This window comes from Sphaeramia orbicularis, chromosome 20, assembly GCF_902148855.1.
Source record: "Sphaeramia orbicularis chromosome 20, fSphaOr1.1, whole genome shotgun sequence".
Lineage (NCBI taxonomy): Eukaryota > Metazoa > Chordata > Actinopteri > Kurtiformes > Apogonidae > Sphaeramia > Sphaeramia orbicularis.
This window is the reverse complement of record NC_043976.1, coordinates 44,650,698-44,662,923: the sequence shown is the minus strand read 5'-3', so window position 1 is coordinate 44,662,923 and position 12,226 is coordinate 44,650,698. Positions and strand designations below refer to the sequence as shown.

Below are 12,226 nucleotides of genomic sequence, written 5' to 3'. Positions count from 1 at the left end.
AATCTAGAATCTGTGTAAATGCTGTTGGTTTATCCATGTGGTTCAGTGATAAGAACCATTTCAACAGAGTTAGTGTGAAATGAATCCAGTTCTATGTGTGTGTTTGGAGTTGAAGTGTGGATTTGAAGCTGTAGATCAGCTCAGTTCAACTCACCAATGAGACTTGAAACAGATCTGATGAAGTCAGTGTAAGGTTTGTTGGACGGTTCCACAGACTCGTCTGCAGCTCTGATCACACAGAGAAGAACTTTCACTTTCATTACCGGGAAGTGATCCTTTTTCTGTGGAATGTGGCTCCGCCTCTGATCTGTTTCCTGTTTGATGTGATGGTGAAATATGAGTGTGTGTTTCATTACAGAGCACAGACGACATGTAGAAGGGTTCTGGTTCTGGTTCTTGAAATACACGTGTGGAAGTGTGGATGTTTAGAAACAGCAGTCCGAACATTATCTGTCCAGTCAGCTGTTGAACCTGCAGTTTAGGTTCTAAAATATGAACAGGATCCATGTATGTGTGGGCGGGTCACATGAATGAACACGCCTGGTACCGAAACAGTTTTCCAACAGTCTGTCATCATTAGTGCTGAGTCACAGGAATTGGTTCTGTGTGAGTCTCGTGGACTTCAGGCCTGTTGGTCCTCTGTGTTGTGGTCTATCTAGCGTAGAGGCTGATTATAGCTTATCACCGATTAATCAACATTGGTGAATATGTAACTGATATATTAATTTAAGTTTTTTGCTGCACAGAGATTCTGTTGCTCTGTTCCTGTGTCTGTGCTGCACACTGCCCGAATACATGGCCCCTCCCCCTCCTCCTCACACACAGACCAGGGAAGTGCACTAACACCTCTGACACTCGCTGGGCTGCAGCAGAGAAGAAGAGCGAAAACGATGACAGAAACTGCATTTATTTTACTCCTTTATTTTACTCCTGTGACTTTGTAAAACAATACAACACTACACTTTAGTGCCCCATGAGAACAACGTACTTGCGGAAATACGCTGTCAGGGTACTAGTTTTTTTTTATTTTTTCACGCAAGTTTTAGAGAGCATATGACAGCGTTTTAACGTCATGTAAGGGCATCTCTGTGAAATAAACAGACATATGCAACTGTTAATTCTCATGTCATTATCTAATATAAGACTATTATACAGTGTTTTAGAGTTATGTAAATTATCTTTGTGAGATAAACACAGATGCAACTGTTAATCAACATGTCCACCATTATCTAATATCAGACTTTTATACAGCGTTTTAAAGTTATGTAAGATGCATCTTTGTGAAATACAGATATATGCACCTGTAAACGCCCATGTCCATCATTAATATCTGACTACTATACAGCATCCCACTTCACTTCATACTGTCATGCAGGATTTACCAGGGCTCATAAATTCACAAGTTAATGTCTTCATTAAAATAATATTGAAAGGGTTCCAAGTAATTTTATGTATTGCATGTTTTGAAAGCAGCTACATTGTTACATAAAATGTAGTTTAGTCCCTTGTATTAAGTCTAATAACGTGATGCATGTTTTGATTATTTCTTATTTTGTTTGTTGACAACTTTTTTTCACTTTTTAATGTTTGCTTCAGCATTTATTTTTGAGCTGTTTGCAAATACCCAGTGGCTGAAGATGGAACTTTTCATTAGCTAGTAAATATGACTAATTGATATTGGTAAGATGTTTTTGTGAATAAGCCTTTTAAAAAACATCATGTTTTAGTTTAAAAACACCTCGCATTAGACTATGTATTATCACTTTCAGCTAAATGCAGCCACTTGTTTTTATTTTAAAATGGCCAGCTATAGAATCAAATTCTGTGCTAATAACCAAAATGCATTAAATGTATATATTTTCATTTCACAGGCAGAGGGGAAGAGTAAGGTGTGAAGCCACTTCACAAAAGACTCCACTGGCGCTAAATGCAACATCTGCAGTGCGTGAGTTAGCCAGGGCTCCAGCACCAGCAAAGCAAAGAACACTACACATTTAGTGATTTACCATTGTGCTTACAGTTTGCCTTTTCTTATTTATCATTGTTTACAGTTTGCCTTTTCTGATTAATCATTGTTTACAGTTTGCCTTTTCTTATTTATCAGTAGGTTTACAGTCCTTATGTTGACAGTGTTACTAATTAAAGTTCCTGATTTTAATTTAGTAGTCTTCTGCTTCTTTGTATTGAATCATATTTTTGGTATTATAACAATTTATGTTCATGTACAGTATATATCCTGTGTATATCAATGCTCTTATTTCATTCATTCAGTATATCGGTTATCAGCCGATATCCAATATATCGGCTGATATATCGGATGTTGGCTTTTTTTTGCCCCAAAAATCCGAAATCAGTCGGGCTCTAATCTAGTGGTGGTCTGCTGGTGTAAATATGCAGAATGCTGTCAGGTTTCAGGACACACACATGAATATGAACTCAGTATTGGTGTTTGGACCTAGTATGATTATAGCTGTCCTCAACTAAAACACAAGACAAACACAAATATATGACAAAACTATGATTGAGGAGTCAGACGTCGTCGATCAGTCTGTAGCCCCCCCCCCCCCCAAACCGGGCCCGGCATCATCTGTTATTATTATTATTAGTACATACTGTATATGTTATATTTTCTGTGCAAGACAGTTAATGCAAAACGCAAACACACCTGTTTGTACTCTTTTACTCCCTCACCCAATGAGAATCAATAAGGAATCAGACTGATAAGCAAAATCGATAATGGAACCGGAATCGTTAAATTCTTATCAATTCCCATCCCTAGCTGAGGCTGCTGCCTCTGCCACCCCGACCCGATAAGAGGAAGAAGATGGTATGGTACGATAATAGCATATTGTTTTGAAGTACATTCCATCTGCATGCTCTTTAAAACCATCATTACTGTCCAAATAATGTCTGCTGACTCTTGTTGAGATGCTTTCACTGCCAAAGCCTGGATGGGCTGTCAGACTCACCACTGTCAGTGACTGAGGACTTGTTTGTTTGAGGCTGCGGTGTTGAAATGAGACACAAGACTGAGGGTGCGGGTTCAACAGAGAGGAGGACAGATATTAAAGGGTGTTGTCTTTTTATTTCCCCTATCTCCATCCATCACTAATGGTACTGGAGTGTTTTGAAGCAGCACCAACAGTAATGGAGTTCTGAGTGAAGAGGCCTTATCACAGAGCTGTTCTCTACACGAGAAAAGAAAAAACACTGGTGTGTGTCCAATACAAGAGGCAGGGAAAACGATAAGAGAGGAAAAGAATAGAGGCGATCATACTGTTGCGCTTTCTTTCTTTGTTTCTGCTGCTGCTGAAATGTGTCTTATCTGAGGCCCACTGGTCATTATGATGAGTGGATTTGAAGACGCATGCAACAAAGCACGGGCAGCGAACAGGCTGCAGAAAAAACAACAGTCCATGTGCAGACTTCTGTCACTACAAAAGCACAATATCTGACTTAGATAAACAGACATGAATTTGGAAAATTTATCTTTAAAGATGATCTGTAAGTTGTGATGCATATTTATAAATGATAAACTAAGGTATAATATTGATAAAATTGCACTGATTTGTTTTTTTTTTAAGAATTTTCAGGTCTATATTTGTTCATGTTATCTTGAAGTACAGTTCGTATATTCTCCCAACTTTAGTCTCCATGTTTCCAGGTAAAGTGGGGACCAGAAGATGACTGGAAACCACAAGTGACGGACCATCAAATGTTGTATTGTGCCACTAGCTAAAATTGCTAGAGCGAAAAAATCACTTTCATATCAAATTGCTTTTGTATCGAAGGGAATTTTACCCATAATTTTAATACATTTTAGTTAGTTTTGTAAACACACAATACAGTTCCAGTTATGTTTTTTTCTTTTAATTATAGTTTTTATTTATTTCAGTTAACGAAAATGTTTTTACAATTCTAGTTTTCGTCATTTCATTAGTTTTCGTTAATGATAATAACCTTGATTGGGCCCACCTCTTTTGAGTGGTCTCAGCTCTGTTGTTTTGTTTCCGAAACAGAGCGCGATCACTGCTTTCACACACGCCCAATCGAACTGAGCCAAAGACTTGTTTTTTGGAACAACGGCTCCAGTAGATTCAGGTGTGAAAACACCCTCACACACTTTTTCCGTCTGAATCTTTTTACTCCTGCAGTGACATATAGGTTTGTGTATGTGTGTGTCTCACCAGGAACGTTGCGATGGCGGTGCCGATGATGAACCCGGCGATGACGTCCGACCAGTGGTTGCGGTATTCAGCCACGCGGTTCAACCCGGTGAGGAATGCCAGACACATGAGGCCCAAGGACAGCACGGGTTTGGCCAGACGGGTCCCCTTCGCCTGCACCGTGCACGTCACGTACATCTACCACAGAGGATGCACAGCCAAGATTAGATGATGCAAAAGAGAAAACAGCCACTTTCAAATCTGTGCAACGTGTCCAACTCTCCTCCGACGACATTCAAATACTGAGCCCGACCTGCTTTGAACAGTTTCATCTGTTATTTATCGGTTATGAAACTCGTAATTTCTGCTGGTTTCATCAAACAGCGTACAGCGATAACACTGATTAGGTGGGATGAGAATCACTTAAACCAGGGGTGTCGAACTCATTTTAGTTCAGGGGCCACATACTGTACAGACTAATATGATATAAAGTGGGCCAGACCAGTAAAATACTAGCATAATAACCTATAAATAATGACAACTCCACTTTTTACTATTTTTTTCTGTTCTGTTCTATTTTATTCTGTTGTGTTCTATTTTATTTTATTCTATTTGTTCTATTGTATTCTTTCTTTATTCTGTTCTATTCTTTATAATATCTGCAACATACAAATAATATTAACATTATATTCACATGTATTTTGCACAGATATATGCATTTATTAATTTTAAACACTGTGTTTAGAATATGACATATATAATATAATAGTCAAATATCAGTGTTTTTGAATAAATGTAGTTTATTTATCCAGTTTATAAAATGAACCCGGAATGACGGCACTAAACTGTCACTTTACAAACATTCACACTCACTAAACTACTCAGTTTTTTTTTCACATATTTTTTTCTCATTTCAAAATACATTTTCCTGAAAATATAAGTAATTACCGACCCAAAAATATAAGTTTGGTGCAGATTATTGTCATTTAATTATTTTGACCAGATGTTAACCTTCCCTTGACTCCACCCTTCAGTCAATATTTTTGGCTCAGTTGGATTACATCGATCTAGTTTTTAGATTTTCACAAAAATACTGATTATGTATATCCTCCTGATACCCAGTAAGTAAACATTTTCGCAATTTTACATTAAATCATTGCCTTAATTGGAAACAGCATGATGTAACAATTTTTTCAGATACATTTTTATATAATTTTTTAATACAATGTCCTTTTCAGTGGACATTATGTAATTTTTTTATTTTAAAGTAAAGCTGTGAAACTCTTGTCCACTACAGAGGACACAAATGCATTGCTGGGTCTCAGGAGGTAAAGTTACATTTATGTACAATGAAGATAGAACTGGAAAAGATTCCTACAGTTTCATGCACAACTGTATCATCATTGACTCCTTCAGAATCATTCAGTCCAGCCGATACTACGTGGATGGGTTGTGTCCAAATGTGAAGCTTTTGTGCAACACACTGAATAAAACTATGAGGTAATTAGGGCTGTAAGAAAATATGGGTTCTGCAGTATATCGCGATATTTCATTCCACAATACTGTATTGATATTAAAAAGTATCGATATTTTTAGGTATTTATTCAAATGCAGATAATGTGGAGGTTCATTTTAGTTTTTTTTTTGTTTTGTTTTTCTCTTTTTATATTTCATTCATTATTATTTCACACTCTTTTATTAAATAATCTTAGTTCCTTTGCTGGGATTGAACTCAAATACTGTTCTGATGTTAGTTCTGAACTAATAGAATAAGAACATTTGAACAGGATCTTAAACTGTAATGTCTGTAAAACAGAATTTGAGTTTGAACACAGGAACATTTTGTGATATAGCATTAGATCCTATTGGGATCTAATAAAAATGTGTTTAGTATTTGTGCAGATTTCTGCTGTAATTCAGTTCTTCAAGGAAAATCATTTAAAAAAAAAGAAGAAAATTGCCTTTTTAACAGTATTGAGATATATCATATTGTGATCCTAGTATTGTGATTTATATTTTACCTTTATCTTACCAGTACACAGCCCTAGAGCTAATACAAGTGTTTGGCTTTGGATGTTTTTTCCTCAGGTACGACATGTTCAGGTCAGAATAATGGCCTTAACCATTATCTACTGAGCACCACAGAACAGATTTATGTGACCTTTTAATGGCGTTTTAATGCTTTTGTCTTATCAGCTGTAGAGGTGATTAGTGTCTGCTCTCTGATATGACCCTCAGCTCCTCCGTTTGATGTGTTCATCCTTCCACCGGTGGCTGAAGAAACACGCTGGAATGTCAGACTGTACAAAAGTTCTGCAAGGCTGACTTAGGTTTAGCCACAAAAACAACTTGGAGGAAAGAATTAGCATTTCAACAGGAAAACAAGTCGATAGGGCTGTAGACTGAATACAGATGTTCCACTGAGCGTGTCTGAACCTGGTTTCACCTGCAGCACATGTACAGCAGAAGGTTGGAGCACAAAAACCAGCACTGACTTTTAATGTGTTAGGTGTTTTGCTGTAGGAACAGTGCTGTAGTCCAGGTGGTATAGAGGGTATACACATACGTCACTTCCCCCCTAGGCCATGCCCCTCTCAGTCAGACTGAGTGTCTTAAACCAACCTGCTTGACATGACGGAGTATAGCAGTAAACACAGCCAGAGAAAAGGGAAAATGGGAAATCTGAAATTAAATGAAGGACAATTGGACTGGATATGGATCTGTATGAGCTACCAAAGAACAAGTGGTCCATGAACACTGACATGTGAACACAAATGGAGGATCCAGACCTGATCCAGGGGGGAGGGGATCAGCGCTATTTGGACCTGAAACTAATATACATGGTTTCATCAGGACTGACAACCAGGGTCCAAAACTAGGGCCCAGAACCAGCTGATCCAAAGAGTCCAAAACTAAGGCCCAGAACCAGCTGATCCAAAGGCTCCAAAACTAGGGCCCAGAACCAGCTGATCCAAAGGTCATTTCCAGTCAAGCGTGGACTGACCTCAGTGAATCTATGCATGATCTACTGGGACTGAGCAGATTTACTGAGTCTAGTTCAGATCAAGTACTTTATCCAACACAGATACTACTGCTGTGGACCAGCAGGGCACCACTGGATTCTGGGAAATTAGCAGATTTATACACCTCTTTTTAAATTACCACATTATTCTGGTAATATTATGGCCTTATTGTGGGAATATGACAACTTTAATCTCAAACAAATGACATTTTTGTTAAATTATGATTTTTTTTTTTTTTTTATAACTACGACTTTATTCTCATAACATTGTGATTCTTTTTGTATTTGACTTTATTCTCATAAAATTACAGGTTTTATATCGATATTTTATGACTTTATACTCGTAGTGACCAGTGTTTTTATTTTCTCTTGTGGTCCTAATACTCCATTGTAGCTTTATTCTCCAGTTCCCCGTATTTGTAAAACTAGGTTAGCCTCAGTTTCAGTTAGTTTACTAATCATGTAGTAGCACAAGGTTCAGAATCACAAAATGAAGACAAAAACCATGAAAGATGTGATCATGAAACCAAGAGCTGCACTAAGAAGTAATGTTAGCCAAAACAATAGGTCATTTCAGGTCTGATTGGACCCAAAAAAACAGCATCAGTGAATGTTAGCTGACACCAAACAGGATCCACAGATCTAGGTTTGGTTTCCTGGATTTGTGGATCCATCTTCTCTTTTCTTTGTCTTTCGGTGTCTGTAAAACGATAGCTCCTACTGCTTTTCAAATCTGTTAATACAATCAATCTCACAACAGCTCTGCCCCATTTTTTATTCAAATTGTTCTTCAGTTTAGACAGGATTGAAGCCGACGCTGTCACTCATCTCCCTCTTTCTGACACTCAGTGGGCGGAACCGCGGTGACTTCTGCTAGCGCTGACGTCACGTGCAGACCCTCTATACAACTTTTTAATGAGTATTCACAAACAGAATGTGCAACAAAATGTGCAAAACCAGCTCCACATTAACTTTACATGAAAAACAAGAACTGCATCCAGCTTTCTTCGTCTGCATATGCCTGTTCTTTTGTCTTTCCCTCTGACTTCAGTGAAGAAACACATACAAGTCTATGTCTGGTAAAAAACGCTGCTTACTGAATCAGTCTGTTTTTTTTTGGTGTTAGCTGACGTCTTCATGGGCTGAAACTGAACAACAAACCAAACAGTGCATTAACCTGATGCTAAGGACGGAAAGTACGCACAAAAAGAACAGTAATTTAGCAGATCCTTCAAAATAAAAGCAGTGCTGTTGAATTTGTTGCATCTACAATGACATTCTTGCACTGACTTCTAATTTGGTAATGACCTCATGGGGGCCGGTCAGGGTCTTCTACAGGGCTTCAGTGGGCGGAACTGCAGTGACTTTCACTAGTGGTAACGTCACGTGCAGACCCTCTGTACAGTACATAAGCCAAAGCACCCATGTGCAGGTAAACAAGTAACACTCACCAGTGTTAATGACTGTTTTACTCCTCAAAAGACAAAAACACTGGTCAATGAGCCGTTGCACATAAAAGCGTCTGTTGGCAGCATACATTTGGGGAAAACAAGTGAGTAGTTGTTCTTTTGGCAGCTGACGTAAAAGTTTATGAAGTGTGACTCATAAAAGCAGCATCAGTGAGAAAGATGTGGTTTGACGAAAGTCAACTCTGAACTCATTCTGCCTGTGTCGACCACGATTATGGAGGTAAAAACATTCCACACAGGCGCAACGCTCTCCTGACAGCAAAATGTAAAAAAAAAAAATACATCTGCCATTATTCTAGTTTAACTTTAAAAAATATTCTGAAATTTCCTTCCCGCGCTCCTAATGTTTTATTAACGGCTGTGTGGTGAAACGCCACCAGACAGCTGTGACTGTGTGTAAATACGAACTGAGATGTTCAGTATTTCCTCAGGGCGTCTTTCTATTTTCTCTCCTGCTTTTACAGAAGTGGCAGACCCACTACCAGAAAATTAGAATATGGAAGAAGAGGGAGAAACACAAAAAGACCAGAAAAAGGTACAGGGTAAGGAAAAGATGCAGAGGAAAGTCAGAGAAGGAAGAGGAGGATGAGAGCAGAAACAGAAGAGAGGAGGAGGTGAAGGTGGACACGAAGAAACCAGAGCAGGGGGGGTCAAACAGGCGGCCCGGGGGCCAAAACCGGCCCACCAAAGGGTCCAAAACCAGGCCACCAAGGGGTCTGAAACCAGCATGCCCAATGGGGCCAAAACTGGCCTGCTAAAGGGTCTGGAACCAGCCCACTAAAGGGTCCAAAACTGAACACCAAAGCGTGCAAAACTGGCCCGCCAAAGGGTCAGAACCCAACCCGCCAAAGGGTCCAAAACCAAATGGTCCAAAATTGGCCCGTCAAAGGGTCCAAAACCGGCCTGTGGGATGGATTTACCAAATCCAAAAATGACACTGAAGATGTGACCAATCCATTTAGTTCAGTTTCCACATTCAGACCAATCAGATCTAAACAATAAGAACATAATAAACTCGAAACGATGAAAGAAAAACCTAGTTTAACTTCAAAAGAGCCAAACTAGTCCAGTTGAACCTCAAAGAACCAAGACGAACAATGACCTGAGCAAATGGGACATTTGGACAACTGGGCTGAATGTGGAACCTGGAAAAAAATGAGTTTGACATCCCTGAACGACAGGAAATGAACAGATCAGAACCAAACAAAAAGACAGAGGAACCTCACAGAGCGTAAAAAAAAAAGAGGAAGTCATATGAGCGGAAAAGGAAGTCCACATCTGGCATCATGGGGTCAGATCGAGCCTGCAGCAGTTCTCCTTCTGAACGACCATCTGGGCCTCACAGGAACCGCAGGAAATAATGCGCCGTCATCAGACTAATGTGTGCATGAGGCAGATCTGTGCAGCCGCAGTGCACCCTGGGAAAATCCAGTATCTGAACTGAACTGTAAATACAGAGCGTAAGTGTTCAGAGATGAGGAGTGACAGCAGCTAAAGTAGGAGGAGTTTGGGGGGTGGGGGGGGGACATGTTTACCTGGAGCATTTTGGACTATATGTCTAAAAATCCCCTTCACACCCCAATTACAACTAATTAATTAAATGCTTTAACACAAAAATTAAAAAAAAACTCTAGTCAACTGTGGAACAGACAGGACTGAAAAAACACCATCCAATCATTTTAACCGACCCATCGACATGATTGAACGGTGATATGTCAATCAAACTCAACTGACATTTGTCCCTCCCCCCTCTGTGCATACCCCTGTTTGGGCATCCATCCATCATCCATCCATCTATCCCTCCATCCATCCATCTATCCCTCCATCCATCCATCCATTAATCATTCATCCACCCACCATCCATCCATCCATCCACTGTCATCCATCATCCCTCCATCCATCCATCCATTAATCATCCATCCATCCATCCATGAAGAGTAGAAAGTGTAGATATTTGTCTTAAAATATAGGAAGGAAAAATGAAAACACTCAATGTACAGACCCCCCCCCCCCCAAGTTCTACGGAGGTATTTATTTCTCCTTCCTGTTGAGATCGACGCTCCAAGGTCGATTCCTTTCATTTGCAATAAATTAAGCGTTATTGCAAATGTTCTCATTTCCCTCCACTTTCAGTATCTCTTGATTGAAATAAGCCTGTTTGGATCGTCATTTGTGGAATGCTGCCGTTTCCTCCACATATTTACAGCCATTTCCTTAACAACAGCCATGTGATTCATGCATGTTAATATCCAATCTGGCCTCATTATAGTGCCATGATACCAAACCTTGGAGAAGATGGAGTGGGGGAGGGGGGAGGGGAGGCAGATAAATATAGAGCAGAGGAAACATGTCTCTATGTTTGGCTCTAATCACTAATCTGTGGCGTTCAGGCAGCAGACAGCCTCCCTCCCAGGGCCTAATTGTATTTTTCATTAGAGTGCACAATCTCCTCCAAGGCCAGATCAAATGTTTCCATTCCTCTCTCTGCAATTCATTTTCTTTCGTCATCCGTTTTGATTATGAGAGGATTTATTTCTGTATTTTTTTTTCCTCCGGTTGCAGTGTAAAATGGCTGCATGCAGAGAATATTGTGGAGGACTCATGAGTGAAGCTGGGAGTCGAACATCCAAAGCTAAGTTTCACACCACTTACAGCAAAAAAAAAAAAAAAAAAAGTGAATAACCCGAACGAATATGAACAACCTGAAATGTCTTCAGAAAAGTAAGTAGAATTTTAACAATATTCTGTCTGTTACTAAATGTTTTGTTCTGTATGAGATTTATTTGAATACGACGGAGAAGAAGAGAAAAGACATGACAAAACTAAAATTAATACTAAAACTAAGCATTTAGAGAAAAATGAAAACTAATAAAAACTAGCAAACCTGCTCTAAAAACTAATCAAAACTAACTGAATTAGAAGACAAAAGTCAAAACTAAATAAAACTAAACTACAACTAGAAAAGCAGTCTGAGGGCGCAGACCTCCGCCAACACAAATCTGCCCCCCCCCCCCCCCCCAATCGCCATCAAAATTTAATCATTTCTTCCTTGTGCCAGTATCAACATTTACTGAAAATTTCATGAAAATCCATCGATAACTTTTTGAGTTATCTTGCTAACAGATAAACAAGCAAAGGTCCGAGGTAATGAAAAATCCAAAACTATTATACCAGGGGTGTCAAACATGCGTCCTGGGGGCCAAATGCGTCCCACTAAAGGTTCCAATCTGACCCCTGGGATGAATTTGCCAAGTGCAAAAATTCCACAGTCTGGAATTGAATTAAGCCAAAAAAAAAAAAAAAAAACTGCTTGAATTAAGGAAAAAATCTAGATTTAAGAAAAAATAAATAAAAAAAAAATAAATCTTGAATTAAATTTAAAAAAAAAAAATTCTTGAATTTAAGCAAAAAAAAAAAAAAAAAATCTTGAATTAACAACTTCAAATTTTTGTCTTTGTTTTAGTGCAAAAAAAACAAAACATTAAATTATGAAAATATTGACATTTCCAAACTCTCCTGTAACAATAAAATATGAATAACCTGAACAAATATGAACAACCTGAAATGTC

The 12,226-nt window shown here is 38.8% G+C and overlaps 1 protein-coding gene across 1 annotated transcript in view; it reads right to left on the bottom strand.

Annotated features, from left to right (window-relative positions):
* The window catches only part of LOC115411248 (phospholipid phosphatase-related protein type 5-like), a 115,711-nt gene that overhangs the window by 23,619 nt on the left and 79,866 nt on the right, over positions 1–12,226 (bottom strand). The window contains exon 4 of the mRNA XM_030123292.1: positions 4,188–4,364. Coding sequence (XP_029979152.1) covers positions 4,188–4,364 — 177 coding nt within the window. The remainder of the gene's footprint in view (positions 1–4,187; positions 4,365–12,226) is intronic.